This window comes from Oncorhynchus mykiss, chromosome 23 (assembly GCF_057628025.1).
Source record: "Oncorhynchus mykiss isolate SJ-2025 chromosome 23, ASM5762802v1, whole genome shotgun sequence".
Classification (NCBI taxonomy): domain Eukaryota; kingdom Metazoa; phylum Chordata; class Actinopteri; order Salmoniformes; family Salmonidae; genus Oncorhynchus; species Oncorhynchus mykiss.
In genome coordinates, this window is record NC_143044.1 from 25633004 (window position 1) to 25651211 (window position 18208).

The 18208-nt window shown below is 44.6% G+C and overlaps 1 protein-coding gene across 1 annotated transcript in view; it reads left to right on the top strand.

Moving 5' to 3' along the window:
- LOC110502647 (uncharacterized) overlaps nucleotides 1-12220 on the top strand; it is a 53207-nt gene extending 40987 nt beyond the window's left edge. Inside the window, exons 2-4 of the mRNA XM_021580855.3 lie at nucleotides 6984-7136; nucleotides 7612-10471; nucleotides 11403-12220. Coding sequence (XP_021436530.3) covers nucleotides 6984-7136; nucleotides 7612-10471; nucleotides 11403-11556 — 3167 coding nt within the window. The 3' untranslated portion in view covers nucleotides 11557-12220. The remainder of the gene's footprint in view (nucleotides 1-6983; nucleotides 7137-7611; nucleotides 10472-11402) is intronic.
- Nucleotides 12221-18208: the final 5988 nt, after the last annotated feature.

Genomic DNA, 18208 nt, shown 5'->3' on the forward strand with positions numbered 1-18208 from the left:
TATGGTGTTGAATGCCGAGCTGTAGTCGATGAACAGCATTCTCACATAGGTATTCCTCTTGTCCAGATGGGTTAGGGTAGTGTGCAGTGTGGTTGAGATTGCATCGTCTGTGGACCTATTTGGGCGGTAAGCAAATTGGAGTGGGTCTAGGGTGTCAGGTAGGGTGGAGGTGATATGGTCCTTGACTAGTCTCTCAAAGCACTTCATGATGACGGATGTGAGTGCTACGGGGCGGTAGTCGTTCAGCTCAGTTACCTTAGCTTTCTTGGGAACAGGAACAACGGTGGCCCTCTTGAAGCATGTGGGAACAGCAGACTGGTATAGGGATTGATTGAATATGTCCGTAAACACACCGGCCAGCTGGTCTGCGCATGCTCTGAGGGCGCGGCTGGGGATGCCGTCTGGGCCTGCAGCCTTGCGAGGGTTAACACGTTTAAATGTCTTACTCACCTCGGCTGCAGTGAAGGAGAGACCGCATGTTTTCGTTGCAGGCCGTGTCAGTGGCACTGTATTGTCCTCAAAGCGGGCAAAAAAGTTATTTAGTCTGCCTGGGAGCAAGACATCCTGGTCCGTGACTGGGCTGGATTTCTTCCTGTAGTCCGTGATTGACTGTAGACCCTGCCACATGCCTCTTGTGTCTGAGCCGTTGAATTGAGATTCTACTTTGGCTCTGTTTTTTTTTTTTTGTAAATTTTTATTTTACCTTTATTTAACCAGGCAAGTCAGTTAAGAACAAATTCTTATTTTCAATGACGGCCTGGGAACAGTGGGTTAACTGCCTGTTCAGGGGCAGAACGACAGATTTGTACCTTGTCAGCTCGGGGGTTTGAACTCGCAACCTTCCGGTTACTAGTCCAACGCTCTAACCACTAGGCTACCCTGCCGCCCCTGTACTGGCGCTTAGCTTGTTTGATAGCCTTGCGGAGGGAATAGCTGCACTGTTTGTATTCGGTCATGTTACCAGACACCTTGCCCTGATTAAAAGCAGTGGTTCGCGCTTTCAGTTTCACACGAATGCTGCCATCAATCCACGGTTTCTGGTTAGGGAATGTTTTAATCGTTGCTATGGGAACGACATCTTCAACGCACGTTCTAATGAACTCGCACACCGAATCAGCGTATTCGTCAATGTTGTTATCTGACGCAATACGAAACATCTCCCAGTCCACGTGATGGAAGCAGTCTTGGAGTGTGGAGTCAGCTTGGTCGGACCAGCGTTGGACAGACCTCAGCGTGGGAGCCTCTTGTTTTAGTTTCTGTCTGTAGGCAGGGATCAACAAAATGGAGTCGTGGTCAGCTTTTCCGAAAGGGGGGCGGGGCAGGGCCTTATATGCGTCGCGGAAGTTAGAGTAACAATGATCCAAGGTCTTTCCACCCCTGGTTGCGCAATCGATATGCTGATAAAATTTAGGGAGTCTTGTTTTCAGATTAGCCTTGTTAAAATCCCCAGCTACAATGAATGCAGCCTCCGGATAAATTGTTTCCAGTTTGCAGAGAGTTAAATAAAGTTCGTTCAGAGCCATCGATGTGTCTGCTTGGGGGGGGATATATACGGCTGTGATTATAATCGAAGAGAATTCTCTTGGTAGATAATGCGGTCTACATTTGATTGTGAGGAATTCTAAATCAGGTGAACAGAAGGATTTGAGTTCCTGTATGTTTCTTTCATCACACCATGTCACGTTGGCCATGAGGCATACGCCCCCGCCCCTCTTCTTACCAGAAAGATGTTTGTTTCTGTCAGCGCGATGCGTGGAGAAACCCGTTGGCTGCACCGCTTCGGATAGAGTCTCTCCAGTGAGCCATGTTTCAGTGAAGCAAAGGACGTTACAGTCTCTGATGTCCCTCTGGAATGCTAACCTTGCTCGGATTTCATCAACCTTGTTGTCAAGAGACTGGACATTGGCAAGAAGAATGCTAGGGAGTGGTGCACGGTGTGCCCGTCTCCGGAGTCTGACCAGAAGACCGCCTCGTTTCCCTCTCTTTCGGAGTCGTTTTTTTGGGTCACTGCATAGGATCCACTCCGTTATCCTGTTTGTAAGGCAGAACACAGGATCCGCGTCGCGAAAAACATATTCTTGGTCGTACTGATGGTGAGTTGACGCTGATCTTATATTCAGTAGTTCTTCTCGACTGTATGTAATGAAACCTAAGATGACCTGGGGTACTAATGTAAGAAATAACACGTAACAAAACAAAAAACTGCATAGTTTCCTAGGAACGCGAAGCGAGGTGGCCATCTCTGTCGGTGCCGGAAGTACCAGGACCTGGCTCTCTGCCAGACCACTGACTCAAACAGCTCCCATCCGGCTCCACATCACAGCAGAAGCCTCATTCAAGTTTCTAAAGACGGTTGACATCTAGTGGAAGCCTTAGGAAGTGCAACATAACCAATATCCCACTGTGTATTCAATAGGGGCTGGGTTGAAAATCGACCAACCTCAGATTTCCCACTTCCTGTTTGGATTTTTTCTCAAGTTTTTGCCTGCCATATGAGTTCTGTTATACTCACAGATATCATTCAAACAGTTTTAGAAACTTCAGAGTGTTTTCTATCCAATACTAATAATACTATGCATATATTAGCAACTGGGACTGAGGAGCAGGCCGTTTAGTCTGGGCACCTTTCATCCAAGCTACTCAATACTGCCCTTGCAGCCATAAGAAGTTAAAGGGATACTTCGGGATTTTGTCAATGAAACCCTTTATCTACTACCCCAGAGTCAGTTGAACTCAGGGATAGCATTTTTATGTCTCTGCATCCAGTATAAAAGAAGTTAGATGTACTTTTGTGAGCCAATGCTAACAAGTGTTAGCACAATGACTGGAGGTCTATGGTATCTACTAGCATGCTAGATGATACCATAGACTTCCAGTAATTGCGCTAACACTAGTTAGCATTTGCGCAAGCTCTAGTTAGCAACTTCTTTCATACTGCACACAGACATAAAAATGGTATCCACGAGTTTGTCTGACGTAGACAAAAGGGCTTCATTGCCAAAAGACCCAAACCACCCAAGCCATAGACTATTTTCTCTGCTGCCACAGGGAAAGAGGTACTGGTGCATCAAGTCTGACATCAACAAGCTAACAAAATAATTACAATATTTGCACTGTCTCTATGCACATTCACAGAGCCCTACACACTCCAACACACACACAAACACATAATATGCATATACATACAGTACCAGTCAAAAGTTTGGACACCTACTCATTCCAAAGGTTTTCTTTATTTTTACTATTTTCTACATTGTAGAGTACTAGTGAAGACATCAAAACTATTAAATAATACATATGGAATCATTTTCTATTTGAAATTCTTCGAAGTAGCCACCCTTTACCTTGATGACAGCACCTGGAATGCATTTCAGTTAACAGGTGTGCCTTGTTCATTTGTGGAATTTCTTTCCTTCTTAATGCGTTTGAACCAATCAGTTGTGTTGTGACAAGGTAGGGGTGATATACAGAAGATAGCCCTATTTGGTAAAAGACCAAGTCCATATTATGGCAAGAACAGCTCAAATAAGCAAAGAGAAATGAGTCCTTCTCTACTTTAAAACATGAAAGTCAGTCAATCCAGAAAATGTCAAGAACTTTGAAAGTTTCTTCAAGTTCAGTTGCAAAAACCACCAAGCTCTGTGATGAAACTGGCTCTCATGAGGACCGCCACAGGAAAGGAAGACCCTGAGTTACCTCTGCTGCAGATGACATGTTAATTGGAATTACCAGCCTCAGAAATTGCAGCCCAAATAAATGCTTCACAGAGTTCAAGTAACAGACACATCTCAACATCAACTGTTCATTTGAGACTGAGTGAATCAGGCCTTCATGGTCAAATTTCTGCAAAGAAACCATTACTAAAGGACACCAATAAGAAGAAGAGACTTGCTTGGGCCAAGAAACACAAGCAATGGACATTAGACCGGTGGAAATCTGTCTTTTGAGATGATGAGTCCAAATTTGAGATTTTTGGTTCCACTGCTGTGTCTTTGTGAGACGCGGAGTAGGTGAACGCATGAATCATGGAAGAGGAGGTGTGATGGTGTGGGGGTGCTTTGCTGGTGACACACTTAACCAGCATGGCTACCACAGCATTCTGCAGAGATACACCATCCCATCTGGTTTGCACTTAGTGGAACTATCATTTGTTTTTCAACAGAACAATGACCCAAAACACACCTCCAGGCTGTGTAAGGGCTATTTGACCAAGAAGGAGAGTGATGGAGTGCTGCATCAGATGACCTGGCTTCCACAATCACCCGACCTCCTGGTTGAGAGAATGCTAAGAGTGTGCAAAGCTGTCATCAAGGCTGTAAGATGCTTCACTAGGACGAGGTGGGTGCAAGAGTCAGGAGCAGGAGAGCACTGAGGTCCAAATAGAAAATACTTATTTGGGAAGTCCCAAAACACAACAAAACTGGTCGGGAAACAAACCCAACGAAGGCACCCAACAAAACAGGAATACGAAGTGACAACAGGAGGAAAAACATTCTACTCCTAAATAAATCACAATGGCTCAAACGACCGTGAGAATAGCCTGTGGCGCAACCTAGCACACGCACCAAACAAACACAGAAATAATCCCGCACAAAATACCAGCAGGCATCAAGGTTAATAAACCCACAGAAATTAACTCAATAGAACATACGTGTAAGAAACAGACAGAACCAAACGAAAAAGAAAAATGGATCGGTGGTAGCTAGTAGGCCGGCGACGACGACCGACGAGCACCTCCCGAACAGGGAGAGGAGAAACCCTCGGTGGAAGTTGTGAATAAGGCAAAGGGTGGCTACTTTGAAGAACCTCAAACATAAAATATATTTGATTTGTTTAACACTTTTTTGGTTACTTCATGATTCCATATGTGTTATTTCATAGCTGTGATGTCTTCACTATTATTCTACAGAGTAGAAAATAGTACAAATAAATAAAAACCCTTGAATGAGTAGGTTTGCCCAAACTTTTGACTGGTACTGTACATTTATACTGACCCACCACACCCGCACGCACACCCACTCACATGCAAGCTGCCGCTACTCTGTTAAACGCATATCCTGTTGCCTAGTCCCCTTAGTCCTATACACATCTACCTCCATCACTCCAGTATCCCTGCACATGTAAATATTTATATTGGAACTGACTTTTTAAATATTTCCTGTATGTAGTGTTGTGGCAATTCTTACAAATGTCGTAGAAATTACCACCAGGGACACTCGAAGTCAATCTTGAATGAATCATCCTTTATTATCAGCGCGCTGGAGAGGTTCCAACCAACTCAATGCACCAAGTACACATGTCAATCAGGAGCTCCACCTGGGGTAGTCCCGTTAGTTCTCTTATATACAGACAAGTTATATTTGCATGATTTAGCTTATTCATCATTCATAATGAATGTGACCGTCCAATATCTCACGAGGCTTCTTCTCTCTAAGCTGAGACCTTGAAACTGAGATCTTTCGTTCTCAAAACAAGGTCTGGGCGTACTGCCAAATTGCAGATACTGATAAGTGAGGATTCGTTCAATCAGTCACTTGCACGATCATAGAAATTGGTTATTAGAACAGCACATGAATAGAACACAAAACTGAGTTATTAGAAAAGTACAAGTATAAAATATCCCTCACAGTAGTATGCTTACTTACTTACATTATTGTGTATTTCATATTTCCTATGAGACATTAAAACTTGAAACTATCCCTTTAAGGGGGGGGGGGGGGGGGGGGGAAGAACTTTATGGTTTTGTTATCTCCCCCTCTCTCTCTCCACATCTGTTTCCCTGTCGCTTTTCTCTCTCCCGCTCTGTCCCCCCCACGTACCATCACGGTCTCTCCTCCCCCTGTCTGTGTATCTTCAGTTAGTAAAGAAACAGACACTGAAGCAATACTATAAAAAGCCTGTAGTCCTGAGGGAGTTCAGTCCTTCTAGTCTAGGCTGGTATGGCAGGTAATTGACTGTTTTACTGTATGTGAGGAACTCCACTGCAGTTTATTGTCTTTGGTCCTGAGATGAATCAGTCTTAAAATGTTAAAATGTCTGCTATGTTTTGAAATGAGTTTGTTTTATGATTTCAAAGGCCTGTGGTTTCTCTCTGAGATGGCTTCCAGATCTTAGAATCATGTCATTGGAACGCTGTCAGTCAGCCCTCGGGTTGGTTGGGTGGGTTTGATGTGTGTGTGTGTAGTGTGCACTCCACGGGAGGTTGGTGACAGCTTAATTGGGGAGAACGGGCTCTTGGTAATGGCTGGAGTGGAATTAGTGGAATGGTATCAAATATTCAATTTTCTCCGTTCCAGCCATTATTATGAGCTGTCCTCCCCTCAGCAGTCTCCACTGGTGTTCACTTGTGCATGCGAGAGAGAGAGAGAGACAGACAAAGAGACAGAGAGAGAGACAGACATTTTAGGTACAGTCTGAGGTACAGTCTGCTCTCTCTTTCTCCATCCCTTCCTCCCTCCCTCTCTTTCTCTCTTTTAAACATACATTTAGTTTATGTATTTTTCTTGGATCACAAGAAAATTCCAAAAAGTGTGTGGCCGGGTTATAGCAGCTGAAGACACAGTATGATATAGAGGTGATATGTGATAGCCTGGCAGGCAGAACTTGTGGTCACTTCTGTGGGGGTAATGACATTCCGTGGTCGCTCCCAGCATATATGGAATACCGCAATCCATCCCAGTATTAATGGAATTCCAATGGAAGTCAGGCCTGGTCTACATTACTCACTGGACCACCCACATTCAGAAATCTCATCTTGGGCGTGACAGGATTATTTTTACTGGAAAAAGGATCTAGACCACAAAGTAAAAGTTGCAACCATGACAGAATTAAGTTATTTTGACTGGCAAAAAACAGACTTGTTGAAGACCAACAGTGGTCATAACATTGCTACTACATGAAAACTCAACAATAACAGATGTGGATGTGACACAGATGTTTGTGTGTTTCACCAGTCTAAGTGTGTGTGTGTGTGTGTTTTCCAGGTGACCTGTCCCCAGTGCAGATGTCTCCAGTGCCCCAGTCTCAGTTCATCCCTCTAGCCGAGGTCCTATGCTGTGTCATCTCTGACATGAACTCCTCCAACATCACCGTCAACCAGGATGCCCTCATCAGTCACATGACCAAGGCTCACCAAGGTAACATATACAGATGTATGGGGAGAGCTTCAGGGCATGTCCTTACATACAGGCAGCCTAGTGGTTAGAGCGTTGGGACACTAACCGAAAGGTTGCTGGATCGAATCCCAGAGCGGACAAGGTAAAAAATCTGTTGTTCTGCCCCTGAACAAGGCAATTAACACACTGTTCCCCGGTAGGCCGTCATTGTAAATAAGAATTTGTTCTCAACTGACTTGCCTAGTTAAAATAAAGGTTAAATCAAAATAAATAAGTTAAAACATACAGTACATTCAACCACAGGTGCTCCTGAAAAAGGGGAATTGTAGTTGGGAAAAAAGGGGAGAATGATATTAGTGTATTAGGTCTAACGCTTACAGTAGTCTCAACTGGCAGTTTTCAGCCTGTCTGCAGATATACAGTAACTTTTGAGGGATTTAAAGGAGATAAACTGTATTAACTAATATGGCTGAACTTCTCTCTCTCTCCTTGCCAGGGATGACCATCCCTACTCAAGACATCCTGTACAACGCTCTGGGCTCGTTGATCAAAGAGAGGAAGATCTACCACACAGGAGAGGGCTACTTCATTGTCACTCCTCAGACCTACTTCATCACCAACAGCCTGGTGAGAGAGAAGAGCTGGTGGACCTCAGGGTCTGGAGACAATGAGTTGCCCTCCCCTCCCCCCATCACCTACCTGCTCAGTAATGACACTCTGGAGAGCCACCCACAGTCCCCCCTGGTGACCCACTGCAAGTCCTGCAGCTGCTTTGCTCCTGCCCAGAACGTGACCAATGCTGCTACTACAGCCACTTTAGCTGCCATGGTTCCTCCATCTGTCCCAGACCAGCACTCAGTTTCTGTTTCTATTAGCGATTGCACAGGGAAGAGCCTGAAGTGGCCTCGAGACCACAAGCCTCAAGTCCAGCACCAGTCGACCTCGACGGCCGCAGACTACCAGATTAGTGAGGTCAGCAAGACCACCACTGCCACTAGCCGTAAGGACAAAGACAAAGATGGCAAGGAGAAACTAGGGAGGAGGTTTGGCCTTAGCCTCTTCAGGAGGAACGGAGGGAAGAAGGAGAAAGTGAAGAAAGAATATGCCTTGTTCTCAGGTCAGTTCCCTCCGGAGGAGTGGCCAGTGAGGGATGAGGAGGATCTGAACAATCTGCCCAGAGACCTGGAGCACGCTATCATCAGACGCATCAACCCTGAGCTCACTGTTGACAACCTGACACGCCACACTGTACTAATGAAGAAACTGGAGGAGAGAGGAGTGGAGAGAGGGATGGAAACGGAAAGACGAGGGGAAAGAGGGGTGGAAAGGGACAGAGGGTTGCACAAGGGGGACAGGGTTGACGGAGGGGACAAGGGTGTGGACAAGGGCATGTCCACTGAGATCCTAAACTGCTCCAAGCCCAGACACCACCAGTCCTCCCGAGCCAGACTAGGAGCAGGGGCTGGGGGCAGGAGATCTACCTCCAAGGCCTCTCGCAGTAAGAGAAGGGCCCATTCCTCCAGAGAGAAACAGAGAGACCGGCTGAAGACTAAGGCCCCAGTGTGTGTGGAAGTGGACCCAGACGGGGAGGACCTGGTCCCCTCTTGCCTCAGACCAAAGGTCCCTATTGATGAATTAGACCACAGAGAAGAGCCAGGAGCGGTGGAGGGGAAAAGCCTCTATAAGAAACGCATTGACAACCCCTTTGATGGTCAACCACCTGGGAAAGATACAGCCACAACCCAGACTGTGGCACCTACTATGACCCACAAAGAACAGAGAAGGAGAGAGGGAAAGGAAGCGAAGGAGGGGAAAGAGGGAAAGACTTCAGGAGGAGGGAGGAGAGAACCAGCGGGACACCGCTCCAAATCCTGGGACCCGCACAAAGCAAAAGCAACCTCTGCTGACACACAGTATGCTGGGAAGTCTCATACAGCCGAGGACAGGTCATGTGATCGTCTCCACGAGAGGGTGTTCACCACCGAACCCCTCCTCCTGCAACCCTCTGACACCAAACCACCCAGTGAATTACCGTTGGACTACAGCTCGGCTTACCCACAGAGCAGCACACTAAGGATGGACGACAAGGTTAGATATCAGAGGGAGGGAAAGAACAGAGGGAGGAAGAGCAGGGAGGGAGGGAAGGAGAAGGAGGGAAAGCATAGGACGACACAGCAAGTAGAATATGGCAGTACAACAGACCATAGACACCCAGCAGGAACAATCCAAACCCTGGACTCTGATGCCAACCTCCCTAGTACCCACCCCTATGACTCAGTCCCTGCCCACCCGTACGACCAGGCCATGCCTTGGCCAAAGCCTGCTGTGCATCGCAGGCACTCCTTCAAACACACAGACACACAGGGAGACCTAACCCACAGGCCTGACCTGCTCTCCTCACACCAACAGGTCTGCAGTACCACCCCCAAACAACATGGGCTGGTACACAGCAGTGGTGTCAGTAGAGCCCACAGGAGTCCAGGGCATGGGCAAAGGGCCAGTGATGGGTTAGCAGTGGAGAGTAATGGCTTTATGATAGAGAGTGATGAGTTTATAGAAGATGATCACAGGTTTTACCAGAGAGCAGAGGAAGAAGATGAGGATGCCTGTAGTTCTCTGTATCTGAGTGAGGAGGGAGTCATTGACAACAGAGAGGTCTATCAAACACACCTGTCTCATTATCGTGACTCTCAATCCCTCTACCACGATCCTAAGACCATATACCAAGACACTATCACCCACTACCACAACCAACCTCACTCCCCTTACCACGAGCCCCAACCCCACTGTCCCAACCCCCATTCCCTCCAAGCAGACTGGAACAGCACTTTTCCGGGGGAACACTCTTCCACTATCCACCAAGACCCCCCTCTGTCCCCCCACAGCCCCCAAAGACAGGAAGAGGAGAGGTGGTTCAGGGTGAGCGGCTCTACCCATAACCACCGCAGCCACACGTCCCCAGGAATCCACAGTGATCCCATCCCCAGACGAAGAGCTCCAATCCCGGGGGAGCGAAGACAGGACGCCAGCCTCTCCCTGGAAGCTCCAGAGGGTTTAGAGCCACCTGAGGCAGCAGACAGCAGCATCTTTGACTACTGCCAGACCAGCGAGGTGGACTCGGATGCTGAGACCCTCCATAAATCAGCAGACGAGGGGGACAGGGAGTCATCTCACTGGGGGTGTGGAGTAGAGGAGGAGGAGGAAAAGGGCGTCTTTGAGACCCTCGGGGAGAGAGGAGGCCCTCAGACCTCAAGTGCCAGTCTGGGCATGCCCAGTGGAGCTGGACGGGGAGAGATAATGGGGGAGGCAGGGGAGAGTCAGAGCAACACAGGAGACAGCGGGATAGACTCGCCACGGTGAGTTTATTTCTTTGTATTAAAATGTTGATGATCATCATCGTCACATTTTTTTTATGGATTGCAGTAATACCACTTTTCACAAAGGGTCTCATTATATTTTGTGGAGTGATTGTGACAATTTGGCACCAGCTAGATATTATTAAATGACCATGATATTCATCAGTATTAGTCTATTTTAAAGGACTATGCCCCAGGAATGGCCTTCATTTGTAGTGCCAACTCAGTGGAACTCCTCTAGGCAGCAGTACCTATCTTCCTCACATCCTCTCCTGTGTGAGGTCCCAGTCAACCAGAAAACATAACAGAGGCACTTGGCCCTTAAATCCCCTGTTTATTTGTCTTCTCGCCTGCGGCCTCGACCTCTATCTCCAGCTGTAACCCTAGCCTCTTTCTTTGGCTGAGGTAAAGGCTATAGAGCCTATAGTGCTGGCCCAGGGAGGGTGGAGGAATGTGGAGATGCAGAAAATAAGCTAAGGCTGGGAGTAGTTAGATCACCCATGGCCCTGGTCGGTGGTGTGCCTTCTCTCTCTTCCCTTTTCATGTCAATGGAGATGAAGCTGAACAAACACCCTATAGCCAATTACACCAGGCAGTATTTAGACAGAGGGGAATGATTATAGTGATTAATGTAATTACTTTGGAATGGGTACACCCTCATGTTTAAAACAAAGAAAGGGGAAAAGGTCAAAAGTTTTTCCATTAACTTTATAAGTACTTGGCTTTCCCCTTTTGTGGTGAAGAGCAGAGTTGTTTTCACTTGGATTTCACAGTATAGTTAGTGTGTGTGACTAACGGTGTATTGCATATTGTATTTCTATCCAACTGATATGGTTAATCTCCCCAATCCCCACAGACCAGTTTGTGTTCATGTGCACACAAGTGTCCATCCATGCATTTACACCCTGTTCTTCTATGTTTCTCCCTACAGGACCCGTGTTTGTCTGGCAACTAACAACACAGGGATTCTGGAGAGTCTAAATAGGCAAGGTTTCCTACAGAACCTGGAGAAACTGCACTCCAAGAGCTCAGCCATGCGACCACAGAGCTCTCTGCTACAGCTCACACCCGTCATGAACGTATGAGACCATAGGCCCCCTGATGCAGCTCCGTGCGAGGGATCATGAGCTCCCCGATGCAGCTCTGTGTGAGGGACTATGATCTCCCTGATGCAGCTCTGTGTTAGGGCCCATGAGTCCTCTGATGCAGCTCCCTCTTTTCTACCACCAAAAAGCATGGGAAGTAGGAACACTGTGCTATCAGATATGGGGTACACAACCCCAGTCTTTATGGACTTACAGCATCTATTTGTTTCACTGCTGTCATAAATCTGCTGTGAACCTCTAACCTTTCCTCATTGTCTAGCCTGGTTATATATCCTGTCCTCCAGGGCTACAGTCTATAGCAGTAATTTATGGGTGCTCAACTCCAAACCTACCCCAATGGAGGTCTTTGTACAGATGTATAGTCTACTTTTCCCATTCTGTATATAACATTTAACAGGAATATCCTGAGACGTATTCGGCTAATGACTGGTGAATCGGCTACGTTAAATGCATGATCAATCGATTGGTGGGGTTGAAGTAACAGGTTGTACTCTGAGTTGCTATTGTTTTTCACTACATTCAACTTGGCCTAAAATGATGACAAAATAACTCAGTACTGGATCTTTAACCTTCATCTTCATTTTCACACCTCTTTCCTTGTCGCCATGTGTAACACAAATAAATCTTTATGCACCATAAGCCACCTCCTCGCTGAATGTGTGGATCATATCTTTTATCATATTTTTTTTTTTTTTTGAGAAATTGGATGACACTCACAAGAAAATAAAGTGACTCTACTACTACCTAACCTTTCACCTGAAAGTACTAGATTTACAATAGGAATTCCAGTGAAAGGCAAAAAAGTAAATTCACATCACTCAGGAAAGACTGAACCTGGCAAACAGCTGATAAGCTAAGCATTGGGTGTTGGTGGAGGCTCCAGTGAAGAGGTGTACATGGAAGAGAAACCCCAACCATGTCACCCCGTCTCTGGGGGAGCTAGCGTTAGGAGTGTGGAATGGGTGGAGGAATGGGATGTGGTTTAGTGTTATGTGAAGGCTAGAGGGCTGTTGTGGTGGCAATATTACCACCACACCACCAGTCATGAGTCATGACCACAGTCAAATTCCATGTGACTGTTGAGTCATGGTAATTTCTTGTTATGCACTGTGGACATGCTTTGGTAGTACAGGTTCTAATGGCCTGGTTCTAAGGGGTCTATTGTCCCTCTAACCACTCTGACATCAATGTAAATGCAATCGAAAATCACATCAAAACAGTATCATGCTTTTAAAACTCACCCCACTGGTGATCCATTTGAAAAAAAGAAGTTCAACAGCCGGTTGAAACTGAGTGTAAAACATGGTCATTGTAAATGTTGTTTCAAAGACTAACAATGAAATGGACAGCTTTCTAAGGTGATGATTCATTAAAAACTCCCATATCCATATTAGAGCTTATGCATATGCTTTTGAGCCCAAGCCCGAAAAAAAAACGCAATTAAAATGATGATTGTGCCGTTATACAATACATAGCCTACCGCATATTATGCATGACAGAAAAACACAAAACAAAACCGATTTAAGATGTCTTTAGTACATAATTGGTCTAGGCTCAACTTCAAAATTAAACAAATTCGAGTAATCGCCTTTGAGTGTGGACTGTATTATTATGCATAATGGATGGACTGGTTACCGTATGCTACGGTCCAAATGTTATATCCACGAGCGATTTTGAATAGCCTTCTGATAGGGAATTTTTATATTTGTATAATTAATTGGGTGGCACACCTTTAGCTATAGCCTACATAATTTCTCACCACAATGAGTTTCCCATCTCTCCTTTATTTCTTTCTCGAGCGCACAGAAGGGCTGTCAACAGTTTATTTAAATATGTTTCGTTGTGAAACCACGTTCCCGAACAGATTTCACTCGGTTTCCCAATATGGCAATATGTAACTTTTTGGGCTAACCGACCAAATCCACATAGCAATTTGAGTTATAAATCTATCATTCAACTTGAAATAAAGATTAAGAAGCGGTAGATCTGTTCTAAATACTGCAATCTAACTGCAAAATGAATGCAGTAAAAAAACAAGAGTTATTTTGGATGCGGTATTTACAGCACACTGCAGTTATGCTGCACTCTGACTGCAATCGTTTTTCGTAAGGGTTTGGTTATGGAAAATATATTATAGCTGGTACACTGATTATCTACACTATACTATCTTATTTTGTCACTTAAATTGAAATTAGGTGTGTCGTGGATAATTGTTTCAGAAATATAATACTCTCAGAAGAACTTTGTGAATTCAATGTAGACTTGAATACAAGTTATTAGGAGCCGTGCTGGTCCGCGGAATAGCCGCCCCTGCTTAGCACTGCTTTTATGCATACATAGTATTTGTGTACATCACATATGTAAATAAAGTTACTCCCCCTTAGTTCGTCTGCCACCATTAAATTCATATTCTGAGTTCTTTGCTTGTTTACGCCCACTAAACGCTCATATCTGCTTTTGGTTATAACGATGGCAGAACTCTTTCCATGTTCTAAAAATAATGTATGTTTGCATGCTTATGTTTTACGTGTTAGTCATCAGCTATCTTGCCTACATCTTTCTTCCTGTATTCTGCTGACCATAGCACGTTCAGCTGTCATGAATGCACGTATGGTCTTGGTTAATGTATTCTTTCAAAAATAGAGTATGGTCTGGGTGTCATATGGCATGGGTATCATCTTCTCTTAATGTGCATGTCCTTGCTACTTCAGCCTAGCAGCCAAACCTATCTATCTACATGTAATTCTGAGCTTTCCTCAATGGTTCGCTCCAACAGGTGTACTATTAGAGTTTGGTAACCAGGAAATGGTGGAGCGATTTCTGCATAGTACAACTTTAAGCACTGTGTAGCTGCAGGAACAGGTTTGGTGAGAACATGGCATACAGAGTTTGGGCGGAATATCACCTGTCGCGCAGCGAGATAATGCTCATCAAACAGTGGTTGATGCGTGGAGTGAAATAAGTGTTATAGTATTTATTTCTCAGCTGCTCATATTACGCACATGCTCAGCTATAAAACCGAAGACGTATCATTGAACAAGACCGGTGGGAAAGTGCGCGGCCTCCATTCACTATTTGCGTGCATACAGATAACATGTATTTTTTCTCCTGCACTTGTTTCTGCCCACTTAATGGCTCATTCTAAATCTAAACAAATTGTACTTATTAGTAAAGACAAGATTAATTGAGAATAGTCTGATGGGTGACAATATGATAAATTGATGAGAGAACAGCTGTGCAGCTTGAGGCAAGGAACAGAATGCAAGCTTTTTTTCTACTTTCTCAAATTAGGAATAGCCGATAATAGCATCATGCAGGCCATATATGTGTTGATTTCTAAGACATTCATTCTAAGGTTTGTATTATTCACAAATTAAGTTGCCAAATAACTCTAAATCTATCATATAGGGAGGACCTGCTTCAAAGACACTTCATATGCACACCCACTCCGTAATGGGAAAAATATCCTTAGTATTTTATTCAGTTTAGTTCAAAATATTCTTCCTACTATAAAATCCTATAATATAAAACAATGGCATGACTTATAAGCATATGTTTCAGCTAAACCAACAAGCCTACAGTCTATGGCATGGAACATAGCCAGATAACATACAGTAGGCCAACCATTCTGTTCTTAAATATATTTTCTTCATATCAGGTTTCTTTAGACGTGACTAAAATAAATAATGGATTTATTGTGTATATTCAATTGATTTATTATACTTAATTAAATATAGATTTAGCAAAAGCACGCATCAGCGGCTTGTTTGCAGCTTGTATGCGTGGAGGCCTGGAGATACTAAGGTAACTGAACTAAATGACTATCACCCCGTAGCACTCACTTCCATCATCATGAAGTGCTTTGAGAGACTAGTCAAGGACCATATCACCTCCAACCTACCTGACACCCTAGACCCACTCCAATTTGCTTACCGCCCCAATAGGTCCACAGACGACGCAATCACACTGCACACTGCCCTATCCCATCTGAACAAGAGGAATACCTATGTGAGAATGCTGTTCATCGACTACAGCTCAGCATTCAACACCATACCATACCAAACTCGTCATCAAGCTCGAGACCCTGGGTCTCGACCCCGCCCTGTGCAACTGGGTCCTGGACTTCCTGACGGGCCGCCCCCAGGTGGTGAGGGTAGGTAACAACATCTCCACCCCGCTGAACAATGGGGCCCCACAAGGTTGCGTTCTCAGCTCTCTCCTGTTCTCCCTCTTCACCCACGACTGCGTGGCCATGCACGCCTCCAACTCAATCATCAAGTTTGCAGACGACACTACAGTGGTAGGCTTGATTACCAACAACAAAGAGACAGCCTACATGGAGGAGGTGAGGGCCCTCGGAGTGTGGTGTCAGGAAAATAACCTCACACTCAACATCAACAAAACAAAGGAGATGATCGTGGACTTCAGGAGACAGCAGAGGGAGCACCCTCCTATCCACATCGACGGGACAGTAGTGGAGAGGGTAGAAAGGTAGTTGTGAAATTGTTAGGTTAGATTACTCCTTGGATATTACTGCATTGTCGGAACTAGAAGCACAAACATTTCGCTACACTCGCATTAAAATCTGCTAACCATGTATGTGACAAATCAAATTTGATACTAAATGTGTTTACAGTGCCTTGCGAAAGTATTCGGCCCCCTTGAACTTTGCGACCTTTTGCCACATTTCAGGCTTCAAACATAAAGATATAAAACTGTATTTTTTTGTGAAGAATCAACAACAAGTGGGACACAATCATGAAGTGGAACGACATTTATTGGATATTTCAAACTTTTTTAACAAATCAAAAACTGAAAAATTGGGCGTGCAAAATTATTCTGCCCCCTTAAGTTAATACTTTGTAGCGCCACCTTTTGCTGCGATTACAGCTGTAAGTCGCTTGGGGTATGTCTCTATCAGTTTTGCACATCGAGAGACTGACATTTTTTCCCATTCCTCCTTGCAAAACAGCTCGAGCTCAGTGAGGTTGGATGGAGAGCATTTGTGAACAGCAGTTTTCAGTTCTTTCCACAGATTCTCGATTGGATTCAGGTCTGGACTTTGACTTGGCCATTCTAACACCTGGATATGTTTATTTTTGAACCATTCCATTGTAGATTTTGCTTTATGTTTTGGATCATTGTCTTGTTGGAAGACAAATCTCCGTCCCAGTCTCAGGTCTTTTGCAGACTCCATCAGGTTTTCTTCCAGAATGGTCCTGTATTTGGCTCCATCCATTTTCCCATCAATTTTAACCATCTTCCCTGTCCCTGCTGAAGAAAAGCAGGCCCAAACCTTGATGCTGCCACCACCATGTTTGACAGTGGGGATGGTGTGTTCAGCTGTGTTGCTTTTACGCCAAACATAACGTTTTGCATTGTTGCCAAAAAGTTCAATTTTGGTTTCATCTGACCAGAGGACCTTCTTCCACATGTTTGGTGTGTCTCCCAGGTGGCTTGTGGCAAACTTTAAACTACACTTTTTATGGATATCTTTAAGAAATGGCTTTCTTCTTGCCACTCTTCCATAAAGGCCAGATTTGTGCAATATACGACTGATTGTTGTCCTATGGACAGAGTCTCCCACCTCAGCTGTAGATCTCTGCAGTTCATCCAGAGTGATCATGGGCCTCTTGGCTGCATCTCTGATCAGTCTTCTCCTTGTATGAGCTGAAAGTTTAGAGGGACGGCCAGGTCTTGGTAGATTTGCAGTGGTCTGATACTCCTTCCATTTCAATATTATCGCTTGCACAGTGCTCCTTGGGATGTTTAAAGCTTGGGAAATCTTTTTGTATCCAAATCCGGCTTTAAACTTCTTCACAACAGTATCTCGGACCTGCCTGGTGTGTTCCTTGTTCTTCATGATGCTCTCTGCGCTTTTAACGGACCTCTGAGACTATCACAGTGCAGGTGCATTTATACGGAGACTTGATTACACACAGGTGGATTGTATTTATCATCATTAGTCATTTAGGTCAACATTGGATCATTCAGAGATCCTCACTGAACTTCTGGAGAGAGTTTGCTGCACTGAAAGTAAAGGGGCTGAATAATTTTGCACGCCCAATTTTTCAGTTTTTGATTTGTTAAAAAAGTTTGAAATATCCAATAAATGTCGTTCCACTTCATGATTGTGTCCCACTTGTTGTTGATTCTTCACAAAAAAATACAGTTTTATATCTTTATGTTTGAAGCCTGAAATGTGGCAAAAGGTTGCAAAGTTCAAGGGGGGGCGAATACTTTCGCAAGGCACTGTATGTTAATTAACCTAACCTTGTGACCGGCAGTATTTTGCATAACAATAACCGGCTGACAAAATGTCATGCTGCCACAGCCCTAACTAGAACTACAAGGGAAGGCTATCATTTTCTTGAATGATTAAATCTGTAACCTATAGCAGAAGAATGGCGGAAGATCCATGCATTAAAGCAATTGAAATGTAAAGGCAATTTTCCCACATTCGGGGGAATGCATTCAAGGTAAATGCTGCATATGTCAGCCCAATCAGAAATTACCTTCACATTTTAAAGTGGATCTCCTGTGATACAGATTGAATCCAGCTCTTAAAGTATCTTCCCTGTGTTCCAGATTTCAGTGAAATATTTACCAAAAATGTATAACAATAGGGATT